This window comes from Telmatherina bonti (genome assembly GCF_933228915.1).
Source record: "Telmatherina bonti genome assembly, chromosome: 22".
NCBI classification, from domain to species: Eukaryota; Metazoa; Chordata; class Actinopteri; order Atheriniformes; family Telmatherinidae; genus Telmatherina; species Telmatherina bonti.
The window spans coordinates 18,985,671-19,008,069 of NC_136631.1; the positions used below are offsets into that span (position 1 = coordinate 18,985,671).

General features: G+C 39.1%; 1 protein-coding gene across 1 annotated transcript; it reads right to left on the reverse strand.

The window, feature by feature from the left end:
• Nucleotides 1-2,805: 2,805 nt before the first annotated feature.
• fyna (FYN proto-oncogene, Src family tyrosine kinase a) lies at nt 2,806-22,108 on the reverse strand. Its single transcript, XM_079262703.1, has 12 exons — nt 21,975-22,108; nt 14,483-14,739; nt 11,878-11,974; nt 10,478-10,576; nt 10,161-10,264; nt 9,679-9,828; nt 9,417-9,581; nt 8,959-9,138; nt 8,641-8,717; nt 7,560-7,713; nt 4,739-4,870; nt 2,806-4,198 (listed from the first exon to the last, which is right to left on the reverse strand). The coding sequence occupies exons 2-12, from the start codon at nt 14,727-14,729 to the stop codon at nt 3,990-3,992; spliced, it is 1,614 nt and encodes a 537-aa protein (XP_079118829.1). The 5' UTR covers nt 14,730-14,739; nt 21,975-22,108; the 3' UTR covers nt 2,806-3,989.
• Nucleotides 22,109-22,399: the final 291 nt, after the last annotated feature.

Genomic DNA, 22,399 nt, shown 5'->3' on the forward strand with positions numbered 1-22,399 from the left:
AGTTATTAAACTGTCACTTTATAACTTCAAGCTGCTTAAACTGAGATTACTATAAATATATGTGATACATGTTCATATTTGATTAATTCAGAAGTTACTTGTGATTACCAGCTTTCGGGCTCATTCCAATTTTCAAGGTATGGAGCAGAGTCGCACAAGGACTTTGGAGGGAAAGGGTTGCCTGGGTTGACTCTGCACTGCCCTTCCTCTGCAAAGTAGGAATGTCTTGCATCCATTGTGTGTTGAAAATCTGTGGATATAGTGTTGACATACAAACAGGTTTGTGAAGTCAGACTGAATGTGAGTTTTCTATCAGCTTCCATGGAACACTTAGAGAAAGGAGCTGGGCACTTGTATATAAAGCCTAAGTTAAAGTCTTGATCTTGAATCAGTCAGACGCCCTCCAGTGTCTGGAGTGGAGATAATCAAAAAAGGCAGAAAAACATACAGGGTGAGAAAAACAGGGCTTTTTTTTTGGTTACTGACAAGTTGTACCAGGAGTGTAAAAATGTACAAAGTATATCATCTTTATCTGAGGATCTAGAATCTATTGAGTTTATTCATTGAGTGTCGTTGATAATAAGAAATAAATAAGAATACTTCCACCCCTTCTGTTTTTTTTAAGCTCAATTAATTTCATGACAGATGGAGGTAGCAGTGGCTCAGGTGGTAGAGCGACTTATCTTGTGACCTGGTGGTCTGCGGTTTGAGTCCTACTCCCTTATGGAGCTCCCCTAGCTCCTAGAACGATTGTTCTCTGAGGGCCGGCCTCAAGCCCGGATAAATGCAGAGGGTTGCATCAGGAAGGGCATTTTTTTATGCCAGATGCCCTTCCTGACACATGTGCCGCTTCACCAGCGCAATAATTCACTGTTGTTACCCCTTCAGAGGGACAAGCCAAAAGGACAACAATTTCCTGACAGAGAGCTGTGGATTTAGTTTTATTCAGCTACCAATAAGGAAATAAAAACCTAGGAAGTACATGTAGACCTATATATCACTTTGAGGTAGCTGTCTGAAATGCAGTACTTACTTTTCATAGTTGCAATAATATATTACACCAAATGGACAAAATTCTATGTCTATATGTCTATATTTTGGGGTGGCAGGGTTTGATTTATGTTGGGATCACAATTTAAATCTGATCCATTATAATTATTATACAAATCCAGATAAACTGTTTCTTTCAACTTCTTGCTGTCTTTGTTAACCTTCTTCTGCTGTTTTATTGCTCTCGCCACTCATTCAGTAGGACAGTTATGAGAAGAGCACACGGTTGATCATGTTTCCATTTCCATTAGTGTTTTTACAGCAGACAGTAACTTTTTTTAAAAAAAAATTCCTTATTAAGCTGCATATTAATTTTCCTCACACATATCAAATCATGACATCAACAGAAAATCCGTGACAAACATAAAGAGAAACCAGTTCACTTACTGTAGTAGTTAGGGAGTAGAAAAGGACTTTGGTTTTGCCACTCATTGTCAGCTTTCAGCGGCAAAGGAAGCTCAAGCTCCTCTTCAACATCACTCTGAGACTGAAAACTGTATTCATCCTGGCTTCAGAACATTAAAGAAAACATGACCAAAACTGAATCAATTATTGAGGATTATTCTTTGTTTGTTGTACACTAACACAGGTTTCTCATGTACCAAGTCGTGTTCCTGTTTGTAGGGTCAATCGTTCCACACTGATCTGCTCCAAAGCCCCAGTAACTGCACTCTCCTTCTGCACTACTTTTCATGATTTCTGCATGATGAGGTAAACAGCCATCAAGAAGTTGATGAGGAAGATTCATCCAAGCTGGTTGGTCTGGTTCTCTCTTCTGCATCTGCTCTACATGATGTAAAACATGAGCTGGCTGTCTCCACCGCTCTTGGCTCATAGGCTCACTTCTGCATGGGCTTCGATAGATCTTGCATGCACCCGCACAGCACATTGGGACTACTTTACCATGATGTAGATTAGCATGAAATATGGGTTTTGCTGATGGCTCAGGGCAACTAAGCAGACAAAAATTTTCTGACTTGTCTGTGGTTGAAATTGCTCTTAGTTGTGTTGCGTTTTCAGATTTCTCCATCACATTTCAGCACATCAACAGTCCTGCAAATAACAGAGTAAACCAGATACCTACTTATTTCATGCACAAACTAATACAAGCCACATGAAAATGTATGCATCTGTAAAATGTCTCTTAGACAGCACGGCCTACCTGTTCACTGCTGGATTCTCCTCTGCTGTGGTTGCAGAGGCATGTGTGCATTGCAGCCTCTTGTATGCAAATTTTTCCGTCCTTCAGCAGGATCCAATCAGAAATAACCCTAACCCTTTAAAAGGAATTTCTTTCAATAAATGCTGAATGACAAAGTATGACGTGATTACATAAATCAGACAGAAAAGCTTAAACAGTACTCTCAACGCAAAAGGCAACTTTTTTTTTTTTTTTTTTTTTTTTTTACAAGAGATTTGTTTAAACAATAAACAGAAAATCTATCATTATGTTTAATGAACATTTTTGCCTTCAAAGTTTATTCCAGTGAAGTTACTTCTGTGTACTCATCAATTCCACAGCCTCATTCGCTCATTTTACATGGATTTTACACAGGCATGATAGATAAATTATGTGAATGTTTCTGTAATTCAGGAAAATAAGGATGTGTCGGAGTGTTAACTACTTAGGAGGATTTAAAACAAGTGTAAATAGTGCACCAACACAACAATTGCAAGATAATTTATTTTAAAACCATCTGTGCACAAGTAATAGACAGACAATAAATAATGAAAAAAAAAATCCTGATGCCTAATAAATTAGGGTAAATGAAGTCATAAAAGATGAACTTACCACCCATGGAAAGCAACACAAGTACACAGAGAACTCATTAATGATGGCAGAGTGGTTTTGAAGACTTCACTGGTCATAAAAAAAGAATAGGAAGAAAAAAGAAGAAGAAAAAAAGAATAGAAAAATAACACTGGTTGAATAGATATTTTTAAAAAATGGCATTGTAAACATGTTATTTAAAAATACACATAATGGAGGGACAAATACAAGTACACATCCTTCATTCTCTTTATGTCAATGGCAGTTTGGCTGCTTAAGCAAAAAGACAGGTTCTTACACAGCCTGCTGCCACACATCAATGCAACATACACTTTAAAATATTGTTAGTATACTAAGCAGTCAGCTAAACAATGGTCGCAGCTGGAGGGGAAATCTGCCCCCTTTTTCAACTACATAGAGCTGAACTAAAAGTTACATTAGGCCGATCTAAAAATCATTAGCTTAAGCTGGAATGCAATGAATGCACATGATATTAGTGCAGATGCCATACAGTTTCGGTTTGGGTAGACAAGTCCATGATGCACTAAGTGTGTAAAAAGCATGAAGGCATTCCCTTGCAGTATAAGAATATTACTAAACATGAAAAGGCAAGAACAGGTGTTATAGTACAGCTAAGTTCCTTGAGAAGAGGAGAGAAGTAATCATATATTATCCTCGTAAAAAAGGCCAGTGATTTCCCAGAAAAATCCAGAGACACTTCGGATGTTACCAAACCAACAGTTATTATTATGTGAGGGTTTGTAACCAGCTGTGAGCATCACACATTTCTCTATGAGTCGTAAATCTGAAATTCCCCTTCACCTTGGATTTAAAAAAAAAAAAAAAAAAAAAATCACACATTCCCTAATTATCAAAGTAATATAAAAAGAAACAACAAAAAAGATAAGTAAACAAGCAATTCATATTTACATTACATACAAAATGCACAACACAATTCACGTTGTTAATCCATGACAGTCATTTTAAGATCTGTGCCCCCTTCCTCCTCCAAAGCATCCTGTGATTTTTCAACCATCTGTCCTTGTTTGATTAAAGTTTGGAAGTCGAAAGTCCGTCAATGAGCTCTGAGCAGATGAAAGAGGGAAAAGGTGGTGCACTGCGCCCTCTGGTGGAGCGCCAGTGAAATGACAAGAGATGAGAGCAGTGCTCAGAGATTATCGCCTGGTTGGTACTGAGGCTCCGTGGCAGTGAAGTAGTCCTCCAAAAAGGCTTGGAGATATTCAAAGGTGGGCCTCTCCTCTGGGTCTTTCTTCCAGCACTGCACCATCAGCTCGTGCAGTGATGAGGGGCAGTCCTGTGGACATGGCATTCGATAGCCTCGCTCCACCTGCTCCAGAACTTCACGGTTGTTCATGCCTGGGGAAAGAGAAGCAGACAAATCCACATCACTGCTTCGGTCTAACTCTATATGTAGCTGCTAATAGCTCAGTAGCTCAATCAATTTATGTCTTCACAGATTATTGCTGACATTATGACTTATTCTTGACTTGGTTTCGCTTCACGGGTTAAAACACAACAGGAAATATTTTCATGATGTTATACGACTTCTTTTTCCCACTTCATCTTATGAGACAAAATCCAATTTACATGGAAAAGCGCAAATTTCAAATTACACCATACATCGTTATATATCTATTTTAAAAACTCTTCTCGTTTAACCTTTTCCGTTGTGCTTCACTAATCTAAAGTCAAATAAAAGGAACCTTTTCACATGCTTGCACTGCAAACTGGGAATATTTCTCTGCATAATGCAAAAAGTAATGCATGTAATGGGGTAGGCGGCTCTTTTTCCTTTCAACTCAGACACAAACTCTCACATGGGGAGCATTAATAAAATATATGCAATCAACTGGCATTTTTGATTATTTCATAACACCAAGAGCTTAATAATCTTACCTGGATAGGGCACTCTGCCCTTAGTAACCAACTCTGTGAGCAGGATGCCAAATGACCACACGTCTGATTTGATGGTGAATTTTCCGTAGAGCGCAGCCTCAGGAGCAGTCCATTTTATGGGAAACTTTGCACCTGAAACCAACCAAATGGATGACATTTAATCTAGCACAGTTCCTCAAACTGCTGCAACGTGTTTGTTGTTTCACTGGTGCGATTCCTGCAGAGTAAGTAGGTCAGTCGTCACTGTACAGATTTTTTTTTCCATCCGTGGTTTCATTAGCGCAGACATCATAGCGTCCCACTGGGGAAATAACGGAACAATTCCATTATGTTTCCCCTTCTCAGTTTACACTTGGATGAGGTTAAACAAGTAAACATTTAAATTGCTACCAAATGAAGTAAATATGTTGACAGGGCGACAAATGGAGCCTGGAAGACCTCGTGTTGTAATTCATGTCTGACTCAGGGAAGTCTGACTGCCTGCTATTTGTCCTTAAAAAAAAAAGAAAAGTGATTAAAAAGTCTCACATCCTGCACTCTGTCTGTATGTATGCAGTTGTCTTAGTGCCATATTCTGACCACACGCTTCTGTTTTCCACTGGTTTCATCAAAACAAATTCATGCTCATTTACAGCACTTATTCTCCATTGGCCAGTCCAACTTTTTCCTCTGATGATGAGATTTTCAGAGGACGCTGTGGTTGGAGGAGTAAGATGGTACTACAGGAACATTTAAATCAGACAAATATGTGTACTTGCAAATAACAAACGTATAAACCATTCTTCTAAATGTCTAAATAATTAGGCATTTAAATAAGATTTTTCTTCTTTCTGGTCCTTTGCATGATTATTTTTACATTGTCTGTTTTTGTTGAATTGTATCAAGAATGAAGTAAAGTAAAATAAAGTAAAGTAAAGGCAACGTCGGACAACTCCATCCATCCATCTTCTGCTGCTTATCCGGGGTCGGGTCGCGGGGGCAGCAGCCTAAGCAGGGAAACCCAGACTTCACTCTCCCCAGCCACATTTGCCAACTCTTCGGGGGGGATCTCAAGGCGTTCCCAGGCCAGCCGAGAGATGTAATCCCTCCAGCGTGTCCTGGGTCTTCCCCAGGGTCTCCTCCCAGAGGGACGTGCCTAGAACACGTCACCAGGGAGGCGTTCAGGAGGCATCCTAACCAGATGCCCGAGCCACCTCAACTGGTTCCTCTCAATGCGAAGGAGCAGCGGCTCTACTCTGAACCCCTCCTGGATGACCGAGCTCCTCACCCTATCTCTAAGGGAGAGCCCGGCCACCCTGCGGAGGAAACCCATTTCAGCCGCCTGTATACGAGATCTCGTTCTTTCGGTCACGACCCACAGCTCATGACCATAGGTGAGGGCAGGAACGTAGATCGACTGATAAATCGAGAGCTTCGCCTTCTGGCTCAGCTCCTTCTTCACCACGACAGACCAGCGCAGCGCAGACGCCGCACCGATCCGTCTGTCGATCTCGCGCTCCATCCTTCCCTCACTCGTGAACAAGACCCCAAGATATTTAAACTCCTCTACTTGAGGCAGGACCTGACTCCCGACCCGGAGAGGGCAATCCACCCTATCCCGCCTGAGGACAGGATGGGAGATTGAGTTGGACTCAACTCAATCTGTCGGTTTCCTTATATAGGCTATTATGAATTGGCCTTCATTATGTTTTCCCCTCTGTCTGTAAAGCGTCTTGAGATGGCATTGCCGTGATTTGATGCTATATAAATAAAGTTGAATTGAAAAGTTGAATTGACCATGGTCTCAGATTTGGAGGTGCAGATTCTCATCCGTCTAACAACTCATTATTATTCAAACAGCAAAAAAATAATATTAAACATACTGTAGGCCAGAGGTAGGCAACTCTGGTTCTCAAGGTCCGCAGTCCTGCAAGTGTTTGGAGTTTCCCTGCTGCAACACACCTGACTCAAATCAACAGCTAATTCGCAGATTACTCTGAAGACTGCAGAGTTTAATGTGAAGCTCTTCACTAGTCTGCTAATTCCGTCTGATGTGTGTCAGGTGTGTTGCAGCAGGGATCTGAGGACTTGCAGGAGTGCGGCCCACCCCCACTGTGGGCTGTCTACTACAGTAGATGGTAAACACTACCTGACAGCTGTCACTGTAATACAGGGGTGCCCAAAGTCAGTCCTCGAGGGCCGCTGTCCTGCAGGTTTTCAATGTATCCTTGTTCCAACACACCTGGCTTCTATTAAATGTATCCAACAGCCAACAATGTTCTGCACAATGACTGATTAGTTTTAGTCAGATGTGTTGGAACAGGGATATCTCAAAAACCTGCAGGATTGTGGGCATTAAGGCTAGGAGCTGGGCACCCCTGCTGTATACATATGTAAAAAAGAAAAGCAGGGTCTGGAAAATGGTCCTTTAATCAAAGGGGTTACAACTAGCCCTACATTTATTCAAATATAACTAGTAATATTAACAGTATGTCTTAAAAAAACATTCTTCAAAGTCATTCTTCTTTTCCATTCTTTAGATATCATTGCATGATAGTTTGGAGAAGGATTTTCTTTTACATGATTCTGAGCCACAACTTGGTGCTGAGAGCTTCAGTTATGCAAACATATTTCGCATAAATAAAAAATGTTGCTTACAAGGACTGGCAATCTATAATATATAATTTAGCCTGCGCACATCGCACTGTTGGACCAAACTACAGATGTTTCTTGCACATTCACTTATGCAGTCTTAAAACAAGCAAATTTCTCTGCAAACTAGTGTTAAACTAGTTTTTAACTTTTTAAATTTTACTTAAGAACCTATTGGTACCAGACTTACCTTGTCTTGCTGTGTATTCATTGTCCTCAATGAGCCTAGCCAGACCGAAGTCTGCAATCTTGCACACCAGGCCGTCTCCTACTAATATGTTGGCAGAACGCAGGTCTCTGTGGATGTAGTTCATCCTCTCTATATATGCCATTCCTGCAGCCACCTGGGAAATTGAGTTATTATATTCATTAAACATCACATCACTGAACAGTTTGAAGGTCATTATATCTGTGCTAAGTAAGATTTTTTGAGTAGTTTTATCAAAGATGTTGACAGAAACCACATAAAAGTAAAATTTTTGTCTTTGGAAATATTTGGCTGTGGCATTCCTGTGAATGTTGCTTTGAGACATACCCTATCTTTCACCCTTGTTGCACAAGCAAACATAGCAAAGAATTTAAGGTGCTGAATCAACCATCAAACCAAATCTACGTTGGCTTAATACCAATGGACCTCAAAGTAACCATCCCATAAACCTCTGTACTCCCTCAGAGGTCCAGAGTCCGTGCTCCAATGGGCTGATTTTACAGTTTGAGCAGGGCCTACTTAATATTAGATACATGATTTGAATGTAACCGGGACACGGTTACATAATTTCATTCAAGAAAAAAAAAATCACACATTTACCATACTGTCAAATAAATACGCAACATCCAGTGTTACATGTGATCAGTTGTCAGCTCTAAAAGTGATGACTAAGAGTTTTGGGATAATTTACAACCTACAACACCTTATTAATTCAGTGGTAGGTCTAATTCACAAACTTTTGATTCTTTTAATCATGCATTCAAACTTAACAAAAAGATGGCCAACATAATGCACCAGCAAATAACAATGAAGCATGTGAAGTTTAACATAATCATATGGGCAGATAAAGTAAGAATTTGCCTGATGGGTATGGGTAAAATGAGTATGGCTATAAAAAATATCTAAATTAATATTAAATAATGGTATTATATGACTGTATATGATCAGATTTATTTTGACCATTAAATAATGGTTAAACTAAATAAATTGTTGCTAAAAAAAGAAAAAAAAAAAACAAACAAAAAAAAAACACTGAACATAAGGAGAATAACTTGCAGCACACCTGAGCTGCCATGTCCACAAGATTTGGCAGTTTGAGGCCACGTCCTTCACCATCTTTAAGGAAATCGAGCAAACTCCCTAAAAAAAAAGAGAGAGAGAAAAAAAACGGATAATAATAACGTTAGAACTAAATTACTGAGGATCAATTGTTCTCACCCACACTATTAAGTTGTTTTTGTGCCGGATCAGGCATTTTATTTGGATCATATAATCATGTTTTCTATACTGTAATGTTTGCTACAGTTGACATAATTACTGATCTGTAAATCATTAAACCTTATAAGCATAAGTGCAGATATGTAATATTAACACCCTCCACCTTTGCTCATGTACTCGGTGACAATGTAGATGGGTTCTTCAGACACAACTGCATACAGCTGCACCAGCTTATCGTGCCGGAGCTTCTTCATGATTTGAGCTTCTTCCAGAAAGGACTCAGGAGACATGGTGCCGGGCTTCAGTGTCTTCACTGCCACCTTTGTGGTGCCATTCCACGTGCCTAACATAACAGAAACAAATTATGTAAAATTTATGACAGCAGTTAAACTGACTTTAGGATTCAACTCATGACATATTTAGGTTTTTTCAGATTAGGAACATAAAAAGCATTTCAAGTTAATTGCTAAATTCAACTCAGATCTTGCCCCAGTTAAGAGAGTAAATTTCATACAGCAAAATAAAAAAAGAAACGCTTTTCACGGAAGAATATCACATACAGCTGTTGTCCAATACTGTCCACAGCTGTTGAATTCTTTAGGCCGGCCAAAAGATACACACCCATCCAGACTTCTCCAAACTGGCCGTTCCCGAGCCGTTTAATGAGCTGCAGCGACTCCCTCGGAATCTCCCAAACATCTTTGGTTTTAACCGATAGGTCAGTGAGACGTGGCATGCCTTTGTGGCACGGCACGATCAGTCTGCAGCACAGCCCTGCAGCCCTGGCTGGAAAAATGTATGGAAACAGAGTTTTTTTAGTGTAAAAAACCAAGAACTAGTGTTACTTGTGTTATTTTAGCACTAATAAGTGTAGCAGTCGAACCAGAGTAGTGCTGAACAAGCTGCTGGAGTGTCTCAAACTGGGCCCTGGTGGTGATGTAGTAGCCTCCATTGTCCAGCTTGCGGATCTTGTAGTGTTTGACGTGATCCCCCTTGATGTCGTCCCAGTCCTGGATGGAGAGCGAGAAGGCTCCTGGAACCATGACAACACATTTATTAACAATGCTAGTTTCATTAAATGCTTGAATGATGTGTGAGTTTGTGGATTGTTTTTAATGAGTACAGAGTGTAATGTGGACAAAATCTCATGCAATGAATATGGATCAACTTCAAAATTAATGACAACAGATTAAACTAATGTTCAACCTGCTAAATTTGCCTGATGATTGTTTTTACTTGTTTGCATAAAAAATAGCTCCTATCTGAACATTTCAGCCTGTCCTCTTTTTTTCATTCACAAACACATTTGTCTGTTTAAAAAGCATTTAACATGTGAGTGAGTTGGTGCAGCTCAGTCTTGAGTACCTTTGGTTGTTTCACTCTCACGGATGAGGAAAGTCCCGCGGGCATTGCCGTTGGAAAGCAGCTGTCTCTCTGCATCCTTTCGGCCTAATTTACCGAAGTACCAGCTGCGTGAAAAAAGATGTAGAACCAAACTATGAAGTCTAAGGCTTGTTTTGAGTGACTTCAAATAGCCTGTTGAGGTCAAGCATATATGTTGCACTGAGTAGCAGTGACGTAAGTTCTCAAATATTTATGATATGCTTTTCGGTTGATGAAGCTGCAGTGCCGAAGTAAAGCAAGGCAGTGGGAGTGTGTACTCTTTAAAAACTTTTACTCACTCCTCAGCTTGGATTGAATCCACAGGAGCTACGTAATTGCTGGGAATGTATCCAGTTCCACCTGTAGTAAGGGAACGAGCCTCCCACCAGTCTCCCTCACTAAAACAAGGATGACAGTGGGTGGAGGGAAGACGTAAGTTGGAATAAACAGAGAGAACAATCAACATTTGCAGGCAAAGCAAAGCTGTTTAAGAGGATGCAAAGATTTTCAAAATGCCTTTTCAAAAACCAAGAAGAAAGAACTATGTTAACAACATCCAAAAAAATATTCTTCTAGCAGGGGCTTGAACCTTTTGTGAATAATTACTTATAGGTTGAAAGGTTTAATCTAAAACCTTCTTTTTTGTATAATTTACTAATTAGTTTAGTAATTATTTGCCCATTCTAAGAGAATAGTTTACTTTAATTCAAAACATCCTAGCAGACAGAAGTGGTCCAGTTAGTATGTTTCATGGGTCTGAGTTTGGACAATCTGGCATCAATCAGTCATCCTGTTGCAGAAACAAATGAAATACTTTGTAGTGGCTAATTACTGTGGCGTGGGTTAGGAGTTACACTTGGTTCTGCTTCAGCATAGGAGATATAACTAACCTGGTTAAAGTTAAATGTTTAGTTTTGTTTCAGCTGAGGGGAAAGCACATATTGACAGGAAAAAGCACTAAACAGACCATTCCCTCTCAGATGTCCATCAGTTGTTGCCATGGGTAACACAAACCTGAACTCTGTGTTTACCTTTCAAATACGTTTATTTACAATGCTAACAGACTCCTTGTAGAACGCCGTTACAGAAAAAGGGAGAATTTATGTATCAGAGTCATCTTGTCACTATATTTGAATTAAATTAATTTAAATATTTTGTCTCTGTGATGTTAAATGAAATACAGATAAAGGTCCGATAAAAGGTCAATTGGCATTGTCAGCTAGCCTCAGGCTGTCCCTGATTGTGTTAAGGGAGATTCACAGGGGCAGATGCCAGTGAAAGTATACAAGACAAAGCAGGTTAATTTTCTTTTTTTAAAAGGTAGCAAAAGACAAATAAAAGGAAAACCTGGACAGTGCTACCCGATTGGCCTCTGAATTAGGTAGAAAACTATAACTAGTAAGGGAATAAATAAGAATACATAGTAAGACTATCAAAGTTAAAGTAATTAGGTTAAAACCTTCACAAGTGTTGTTTAAAAAAGAGAATTAAAAAAGCATAGTAAAATAAATTACAATTAAATGTACCACCTTTGAAAGAAGACAAATCAGCTTTTAAGTTTTTAAACACACAGTGTTCCTCTGTCTGTTACATTTTATCTGAAGTGCAACTTTCAGATGTTGATGACAGAGAAAAAACAGGGGAGAAAAACATGGCCACCACCCTCTCAATGCTGTCATGTACATGTTTTCACACTTACGTGCTGTTAAGGATCTGGAACCTCTCCCCCTTTCTGAAGCTGAGGTCATCCTCAGTCCTGGCTTCATAGTCATACAGCGCAACGAACAAAGTCACCCCTGCAGGATATAAAAAATGTGAGATGTGACATTTGGAGTTAGTGAAGGCAAATAAATGGATGAAATATACACAGTTTTTTTTTTATGTGTTCATCTGTTAAACACACAAGCTGCTTCTTTTGCATTTGAACTAAAAACAATTGCCATGTTTATTCTTTACGCCTTATATGCTTATTTAGCGTAAACTCATAGTTTAAAGTACATTTTCTATGTGATTAAATTTTCCCGTAACTGTCTTATGTTAAAACCTTTTCAGACTGACTGACTGGAGACCTAAACTTCTCAACTTTCCTAACATCTTACTTGCGGAACATAGCTTGATGAACATTAGGGAGTTCTCAGAAAAGAAAACACAGAAACCCTGTGAAAAAAAAAATAAAAAAATAGAAAAAAACCCCAAAACAAAACAAGAAAGCAGAACATTTAATACAGTTTATGATTTTCAAAAATTCCCATTTCAATATCTGATCTTATACAAAGTCGTCTTTGAGTTCTCTCAGGAAGAATATGATAAAGTACTGTGTTGTTTGGGTGGCGGTGTTCAGTTTTAAGTAACATTGTTTATTGTTATGTTTCTATCGTTCAGTTAAAAGCAAATACGCACATTATATATGTCTTTTAGAAAAATGTGTACACAGAAAATGATCACCAGATCTTTTCAGCCACAGCCGGCAACAATTTCCAGTTAAAACACTTTGATAAACCAACTGTCCCTTATTAAACACCAAGAGAATGGAGCAAACGCCAACTAAACAAACAAAATATGTATGGCAGGAGTTGGGGGATAAAATAACAACTGAATATCCAGTCAAACTTGTTTTGTTAATAGAGAAATAAATTAAAAACCATTTATCAATCAATTGAACTAAATTCCTTGTTACCGTCTTTTTAGAAATGGTGAGTGAACTATAGCTGCCAATGTGCCAAATAAAAAGGGATGTCTTTATCTAGATTTGATGAGGATGTCTTCTCTTTTAATATGCATGACACCAATTATTTAACTGGCCAAATGAATCTAAATTAGCCCAGTTACAACGCTGCAATAATTCAGAATGTAATCTCTCCATGTTTGACTTCTATCTTGTCCTCATTTTACATGCTGAAGCATAATGTTTCCTCAAACTGCCCTCCTGGAGTAGTTTCTTATACACACAGATTGGTGGTGCTGACTCTGCAGATGTAAACTTAAAAAGCCTAAAATAGTTCCCATCAAAGCAAAAGATGCTGTTTCTTTATGCTTTGCGCATCATATGTATTCTTAATGTCTCCAGCAGGGTCTCTGGGACAGTTTCTCCACATTGGAGGCAGTTTTGCACTACGTAGTGAAAAGTATGTTTGTTCTGCTTGTCAGATGTGCCGCACAGAGCCATGCCAACAGGTCGCTCTGTTTTCCATTCAGTTACAGGCTATGAATATAGATCCTCTGCAGAAATAGTAATCATCACAGAAATTTTGACAACAGAATCAGAAATAACACATCTAAACCTTGATGATGAAATGTGGCTAAAATCTGCTAAAAGAGTCACTGGACGTCACCAGATGATGCCACACACTAATTAGCATGTTCATTATATTAAATTAAAAACACATTTGCATTGTGCTTTGTGTTAGATTGCACAGCTGTTTTCTTCTCTGCTACTTTCTAAATTTAAATATACCAAATGTTAGTACAGCATATTCCCAACAAAGCCGCTGTCATTCATAAGTTGTTCATTCTTTTGTCAGTAACCATCCTGAAGCTGTTGCTGAAATGTAGCTCATTAGGAAAATGTATATACTTGCAGTCACTTCCTAACCCTTGCTGATCTTATAAAACCCTTTTCTCTGTCTGTCCTTCCACTTCCACTGCTCTGTCATGCTGGTGGCATTGTAGCTTTGCAGCACAAGCTTGAATGAGGCTGCCAGCTTTTTTTCACTCCCGCCACAGCAGACAAGTAGATCCTGGTCTTGCAGAGCTATATTGGTGCTTATCTTAGGTTTGTCTTGACAGACATTTGAATTGTGTCAAGCGATCTAAAGAGTCTCTAAATCTAGCAACAAGTTGGTAATGCTGAAAAGGCCACCCTCACCGTTTCCAGGAGTAGCTATATGTCCCTAAAACTTCCACTGATTATCTGATTAAGCACAGTACCTGTTATTAATTTATACTTTATTTACAAGATGTAAGACTGGCTGCAAACTTTTAAAAAATATAGGTATACAGCTGGAACGATGATGGAACTTCCTCAGTTAAATTTGAGGTCACGATGTGGCAAGTAGTAATGCTCAAAACAAGCATCTTCACAGATGATGAAAACTTGCTCAAATTATTTTCTCAGAATCACAGCAACCTACGGAATACATCTATCCAAATCTTCTTAGTCCAATTCAGGATCACGGGGAAGCTGGAGCCTATCGCAGCAACTAGCAGGCGAGAGGCAGGGTACACCCTGGACAAGTCCATCGCAACCTACGGCATCCTGTTGTAGCACAGTCTGACACAGATTCTCATACAGTCATGAGTCTCACCTGTCCCTCCCCGAGACCGAAGAGTCCCAGATTGTGAGGACGTGTGGACACCTCCAAACACCGTCACTCCCTGTGTAGCAGCGCTGTGGAAGTTATTGTAGTTAGGAATGGTGGTGACCCCGAAGCTGGGGTAGTGCTGTGGTGTTGGGTCAGACCCATAGCGGTAGCCTGAGTTGTGTGAAAGGCTGGTCTCGCGGTCATCAGTGAGTTTTGCTGCTTCTTTATCCTTACATTGGACACAGCCCATTCTCTACTGTCTGCATGTGGAGAGAGAAAGACAAAGAGACGGAATTAGCATGTAGGTGAAACGATTCCTACCCCGGAAGCGGCCTCTACTGGGAAAATTATGATTCAGTGTTTCATTATTGCTCAGTTTCCTCTGAGAGTTATAGAGACCCTGCAACAAAATTTTTAAATCAGGCTAAAATTAAAAATGATACTTTAAAGTTCTTTACTAATTAAAGAAAAGAACATAATGTGACAGAGGTGAAAGGGGTGCATATGACCACTGAAAACCTAACTATGGATGTTAATTACTTCAGGCTGAGAACATCTAGTTTAACTTTCCACAAACGCATTTAACAGCACTACTTAGTGTGCTGTATATGCATGACAACACTTGAAAAGAATTCACACTCATACACTGCGTATACAAGACTGAACGCCCTATTTTTGTTTACAAGAAGCCACACATACATCGATGGATTTAGAGCACTAAGGGAAAAGCGGCCAGGAAGGCAGAGTCTCTGGCACAATACTGAGCAGGACTCGTGCAATGAAGCACAGGACCACATTAAAGTAAGGCCAAACCAGTTTCTCTAAGGAGTTAAGCAATCTCCTCCATCAATTAAAAGTACCTTAGCATCTTTATGGAGCCAGTTAAACTAATGAACATCTAGACTCAGGGTGCTCCCCTTTTAAGCACTTGAATTTGGGTTTCAAGCTAGTAAAACATGGCTGAGTAGAGGCCGCTGACAGCGGCGTTGTCTTTCATCAGTGATAGCAGCCAGCTGACTTCAGAGACTGCTAATAGGAAACATACGTGTTTACAGTGTCTAGGGATGGAGAGAGGTGGTGCTAGCGGAAAATGCCAACCCTGTGGCAGACAGACGACACTATCACACCTCTGCTTTAAAGATTAAAACTATTCAGAATACCAAAATTGTAGGTCAGATCACAGGGCAGGACTCAAAAATAATGATGTGGAAAATACTTTTACCAATGTCACAGACAGACAGTGTTTCCCCACCAATGCCAAAAACCCAGAGGAAACACTGCAGACATGAAAGCAAAGTTATCCTTTATGCTCAAAATGACAGGTTTTCATTTAATGCAGCCGTTTTTTTATGTTGTAGCAACACTGCAAACCAGAGACATATCTTTAAAAGTCCATGTTTTGCTTTGAATTAATCTCCAAGAAAACTATTTCTGTGTTCCGAAATGAGCTGGAATCAGAGTCACTGCTTTGAAGGAGTTTTATGGTTAGAAGCAATGCTACAGAGTATAGGACTGGAGTCCTTCAGGCCTGTTTTACATTTACTAGCAAATGCCAACATAGGAAAAAAGTGCGAACAGATGTGTCGACTGCTGCATACTGTGAGCTTCAGCAAGTTCGGCACAACATGTAGCTGAGGACAGAATTTGCTTGCTTGTGAAATCATTCTGAAACGCTAAATGTTTACGTAAAATAGAAAACACAAGTTTCAAGCCACTAATATATTCACTTGTCGCTCAATTTTTAAAAAAATCTAACAAAACTCATATTGAAGTGTAAGACTTTTTCAACGCTCTCAATGCAAGATTTTACTTTTCAATGTTTATAATAAAGGTTATAAACTCGTTTCTTGATACTACGAACACAAAAATGAAAGTGCAGAAGCTGGTCAAGTGGAGGTGATCTATACACTGTTGTTATCATAGTTTACTCCAGAAGTATCTACATTGAAGGTCAGAGCTTCTCTTAAGGGTTATATGACGACTCTAAGTAGATGTAACTCCACTGTTATGACTGTCATCAAACATGTTTTGGGTTGCGTCTTTTATCTTATCCACTGGTTGCATTTAAGTAAAAAAAAATTGCATCAAAATTGTTGAGTAAATTCACTTGACCGCCACTGCTGTGTTGTCTTTTCCGCTCTCTCAACAGACTGAAATAATAGGAAATGATGGCTTTGGCGAATCAGATGACAGGTACAAATCGCTGTTGCGTTACCTGCAGCCCAAGAAGGCTGTACCCTGACATATTCTGGGAGTTTGAAACAGAAAACCGATGCCTACCCCCTATAGAATCACCCCTTGTATGCAGGGTTTCATTTTCTCCAGGCAGAACAGTATTTGCTCTACTCTGCTTAACTAACACAAGAAGGGAGCCACTGCAGAGAGAAACAGATCATTGTGATTCATGACTGCCAATAAAAGCCCATAAAATACCCAGAAGAAGAAACAAGGCTATAGAAGCAGCTTTACAGTATGATCCCAGACCAAAGCTGAGACCGCAGGAAGAAACTCAAGGAGAACTGCAGCTTCTCCAGTAATCCTTAAGATACCAAATAATCTGCGTTGACATTAATATTTACATTTGCAATCTTCTGGTGTTTACACAGTCCTTCTCTACAGTACAGCAGATACACTTGAACTAAAAATCCTTCGTAACACATGTTTGGGCTACAGTTTCTAAATGCACAGTCCTTCAGCAACTATTTTGTTGAAGTATCTAAGGAAGAAATGGGCAAAATTAGATATTTTTCATGTGAAAAAACATGAAAATTTGCTGTTTCTTTCAAGTTATTTGAAGTTGTAAGCTTGTAATGAGAGCTTGGATGGGCATTTATATTATTGTCTGGCCTTTTATAGACATTTTCTTTTACAACTGATTAAAAAAAGAAGATTAGCCTGTTTATTCAATGTAAGAAAGTCAGTTTTGAACATCGGCCACAAAATCACTCAGCAGACAGAGTCTAGTCTCTCACTTAGTGAATACAAAGTTGTGACATAATACTATCTTTGCTCCAAAGAAGCGTAAGCATAAAAATGTTAACTGAACCGTCTAAAAATTAAACTGGTAAAGTCTGTTTTCTGGTGCAAAGGCAGTGATTGAAATAGCACTGCCTCTACTCCTGGAGGGATTGGAGTAAATGAGGGGAGCTCTCATGTCGTCGTGCTGCCTTTGGGGATTATCAAAATCTTCTGGCTCTTCCAAGTAAAAAGGCCAGGGACTTCTGTATCTTTAACATATACACATAAGATCTAGGCCATTTGTAAATATGCATCCAGCATGTTTGGCTGTTGTTTCGTTTTCTATATCCCAATGCTCATTTGGCAAACACAAGGGAGTATAAATCATTGGCATTCAGACTATGTTTTGCGACTGCAATCAAACATGACATTAGAAAAAGTTTCAGTCCAGAAACATTCAGCCGAATCCATCAAGCTGATTGAACATTCAATGTTTTTACAGCAACATAAACGCAGGCATTCCTTATCAGACCAAGAGACAAGGACTCTACTGTTATGCTATGCACAAGACAACACAATATAACATATCAAAATGTCAAGACAAACCTCTGAAATAAGATGATTCTGGGTCACGGTACTCCTAGCCTTTCAGTGCAGCAGAGACACACACAGACACATGGCATGCTCAGTTCAGTGTCTGACCTGCGGCACAACGTTATCCCCAAAGAAAGCAGATAATGGCATTGCAGCCTCGGGACTTGTTCCTTTCATTTGGTATTGCATGACCACGTCAACTTCAGCGAGAACAATCGGTGTGCTATTTTCATACCAAAATGGACAGCTTGCCTCAAAGATGGACACGGTATAATAAGAAGGCGCGTCCTATAGGAAGGAATTATTACTGCAAAATATGTTGAAAGAGTTAACAGTAAAAAGCAAAGGTGATGAAAGAGTAGGAGGACTTGACTTTGGCATAAAAACTTTCAGGACTATAAAAATTAAACATCCTCATTGTGATCTGTTGAACATCCTTCGCCAACACTGCAAGCACATAAAACATGTGATAGCTTCTGAGCTGTAGCTACTGGGTTCAACTGGAAATTAATTTACCACAATGACAGCATTTTGATGCTGTTCAGGCACTAGCATTAATCATCTATAATAACACTCAAAACGCTGGAAGCCATAATGAGAGAATAGGTCATTTTTAGAAAAGCAGCGATCAATATAGTAAATTAATAGGACAGAAATATCAGGGTCATGCAGGGTAACTGATGGATTAAATAGGAGATGCGCAGACAGACCTGAGAAACAGACATATGTCCACTCTGATACTGAGCCATTAGGGAACATAAATGACTGAAATGGGAATGAGACTGGAATAATCAGAGGCACTTATTACTTGCTGGGATGCTTAAACTATTTGATTTCTAACTAATTACAAAACTGAAAAAAGAATTTAGTCAACATTCAAACAGCTCTTTATTTACAAAAACACATTTAATGGAAACATTTTATGTTCTCAGCTTTTGAAGAGTGTATGAATTTATTTTAAGGTATTTTTTTTCTTTTAAATGTATCTTTTCTGACTGCAATTTTTTTTTTTTTTAACTCTGGAAATTAATAAAATTTTCTCAGTAGTGATGTGACCAACAATTGTTTTTCATTTCCAATTAATTTGCCAACTGATGTTCATTAGTTTTTTAGTATTATTCGCTGCTGGACTCACCCCTCCCCCCAAAAAAAAAATAAAACAAAACAACAAAACAAAAGAAAACAAACAAACTAAAAGTTATAGAAATGCTAAATAAATTGATCAAATTAAGTCATGTAAATAAATCAAAGTCCTTGTTTGTCTCCTAGCCAATGTAACAAGTTGAAACCAGAAAACATCTGGCATTTTTATACAAATAGGATCAACGGCTCTCTTTAGTTTTAGTAGGTTTCTTTCTCTTTTTCTTTGTTTAGAGTATTTGTAGGGGGATAGATATACCTACTTAATAATAAAACCATTTAAAACCACATTTAACTTACAAATCTCTCAAGAATTAGATCATTTTGCAATTCAACTCAGTTCTAACAAAACAGTCCTGTTCAAAGTGATGTGTGGGCCTATTGCATTCATATCACCAACATGGCACAAGCAAAGGCTGAACTTCCCACACCCCTCCCACTGACGTTGCATTCGTATTGACCCTACTGAAGCCAAAAATTCAACTTTTTGTTCATTTAACAAAGACAAGCGCAAATGAACATCATTTTCAGTTGTGTGTCAGTTGAATACTTGTGAAGCACACTGCTCCATTAACTGGATTTGGTGCAACACCGACAATCTCCTCCTTATGGCTGCCATTCTCTGAATAGTTACAACATTTGCTTGTGTCAGACAACTGAGTTCATTCAGTGTATCAACAACAAGACAATGGCCACATTTCACTTTGCTACAAGATTATGAGCACAATGAAATGTAGTGTTTAAGCTTTCAAAGCATTCTTCATGCACTGAATGAACAGAGCCAGTTATAAAACCCACAGCTGAGCTTTATACAGTATGTGGGTTTAAGCCCAACTGCGTTTTAGTGTCACAATGTTCACAGTTGAGTGTGTTGAGTCATGTTGTAAAATCACTGGGCCCTTTGTAAATATCCATTCAGTCAGCAAGATTTGTGCCATTAGGATGAATGTTTTCTAAATAAGAGAAAGGGGCATATTACAAAAAACAAATGAATAAAATCCTTTTTTTCCCCTGAGGAACAGAAGTAAGATTCTGCCTGAGAGTCTGAATTTGAGGTTTAATTGTTCCTTTCCAAAGCCTGTGCCAGTGGAGGGCAATGGTCAGTGTAAAATCCACTGGAAATACTGAGCTGGTTTTGCAACGATGAAGGCTGGAAGTGGTTTGGTTGGACTGAATGATGCTTGAGGGGATGAAAAGTGTAAAACTGGGCACGAAAGAGAAATTGTACAATAAAATGCCCACCACCACTGTTTGGTTTTTTTTTTTTTAACCACTGGCAAAATTGTTATCATCAGAACACTATGGGGAGATTTTTATTTGGTTGCTCAGTTATATAACTCTAAAAGAAATTCTGATTGGCTTTAAAGATTAACAAACAAGACACTATACTAAATGGGTCTCTGTAACTCTGACGTGGCCACGTCACATGATGACCAGCCTCCTCAAGGATGTTAAACATCAATGCTACAATAAACAACCTACCATTCCTGATGGTAGATTAACCAACACATAACTCTTTTTTTTTTTAAATCGAGGAGAAATCCCATTCTTCAGTCTTTACAGTTTATCAATAAATGAAGTAAACTATTAGTAAGTGATTAAGCTATAGATTAATTTTATGACTGGCCATGAAACACACAACAAACAAACAAAACAAAAAACAATAAAATTCCAACTATCTGCGAATTGAAACTTACTTTGATCATAATGTGAAAACAAAAAGAAGATGCAACTTATTACATTTGACAAGCATCTTCAAAACAATGATTATATAAAGTTGATGAAACTGAATCATTCCCTGATAAATATTTAATAGAACAATAGAGCACAATACATAAATAATCACTATTCACAACTATATTTCTTATTTGTTTACCTACTTGGTATCTTGTAATAATGTGTTTATCATTGTGATCTAGTAACACACACTCTGCTCAGACTTTATGATAGTGTATTTCAGGTGTAACAGTTTGTGTGCCAGATTGTTTGGCACATAGATTTGGGTTTATAGACAGAGGAGTCCTGAAGGGAAACGTATATGGACCATGAACCACATTATGCAACTCCTTTCATTCAAATGTGACATATCACGCACAACAATTGTGCAGTCGTTCATGGACAGGCTGAACGCTCACAGCTTCAGGGTGCTGAGTGAACATTTGTCAGACAACATACTATTTCCTAACTTATTGCACATGGGTAACATTGAGCCCTCAGCTAGAGATACACACACACACACACACACACACACACACACACACGCACACAGCGCATCATTCGCCTGTTTGGCTACAAGATGGATGGCTGCACCCCCAGACAAAACAGATAACCCGATTAAAGTGGCTTTAATTGGATATTTAACAATGTGGCAGTGCAATCAACTAAAAGAATATAATAATTAATTTGGAGGTGAATCAATATGAGGCTGTCTGCAGGTCGTTCTGCTCGTTGTGAACACGGCCTCAATGGTCAGCTCTGTTCTGCAACGCATCCATCCCTGCTGCTGCAACACAAGAGCCCCCTCTCCGGAATCGCAGCACTGCAAAAACATCAGCCACATTCTCCGCTCTCTCTCTCTCAGTTTATTTCCTTCACACAGCCAAAGTTATCCGGTCATTAAACAGATATACGCCTGCAAAGCGACTGCATTCACGAATCACTTGAATGCAGAGGCCAAAAATGTGTTTTCTGTCTCTTCTGCTTTTACCGTGATGGATTCAACCCACAGTGCAGAATAGGGGACAAGGCGAGTGCACCGCTTAGAAACCAACAGAGGGAGAGAGAGAAAAAAAATCACGCTTACCACAGAAATCAGATTAATCCATCGGAGTTTCCAAGCGGACTTTTGTGGATGAATTCGCTGTTTTTGTTTTGTTCTTTCCTCCCCACTGTCTTGTTTTCTTAGTAAAGGGGGAGAATAGCGGCTGGAGACTCGTCCCTACCGATTCCGGAGCGCCTGTCGCCGCCGTGTGTACAGATGATGACGACGGCGAGCAGCGTCAAGTTTGACGTGACAACGAGCTACTTCCTGTATACAACTTCAGAATAAAACTATGGCTTTTCGGTGAGCACAATTTATGTGTGAACAATAGGGAAACGTGTCCCTCACATTTCTCATTTCCCTTTACACATTTTAACCTTTAGCTGTCGAACTGAAGCAATCATAGTAGAATTACGCTAAACACTACCAATACACAGGTAAACATGAAGCTCCTCTGTGGTTTTGAT

Coding starts and splice junctions, on each gene's coding strand:
- fyna (XM_079262703.1), bottom strand. CDS start 14,729: ATGGGCTGTGTCCAATGTAAGGATAAAGAAGCAGCAAAACTCACTGAT. Junction 7,714..8,640: donor TTGTGGACATGGCAGCTCAG/GTGTGCTGCAAG, acceptor TCAATTTCCCAG/GTGGCTGCAGGAATGGCATA. Junction 4,871..7,559: donor TGAATACACAGCAAGACAAG/GTAAGTCTGGTA, acceptor GGTTGGTTTCAG/GTGCAAAGTTTCCCATAAAA.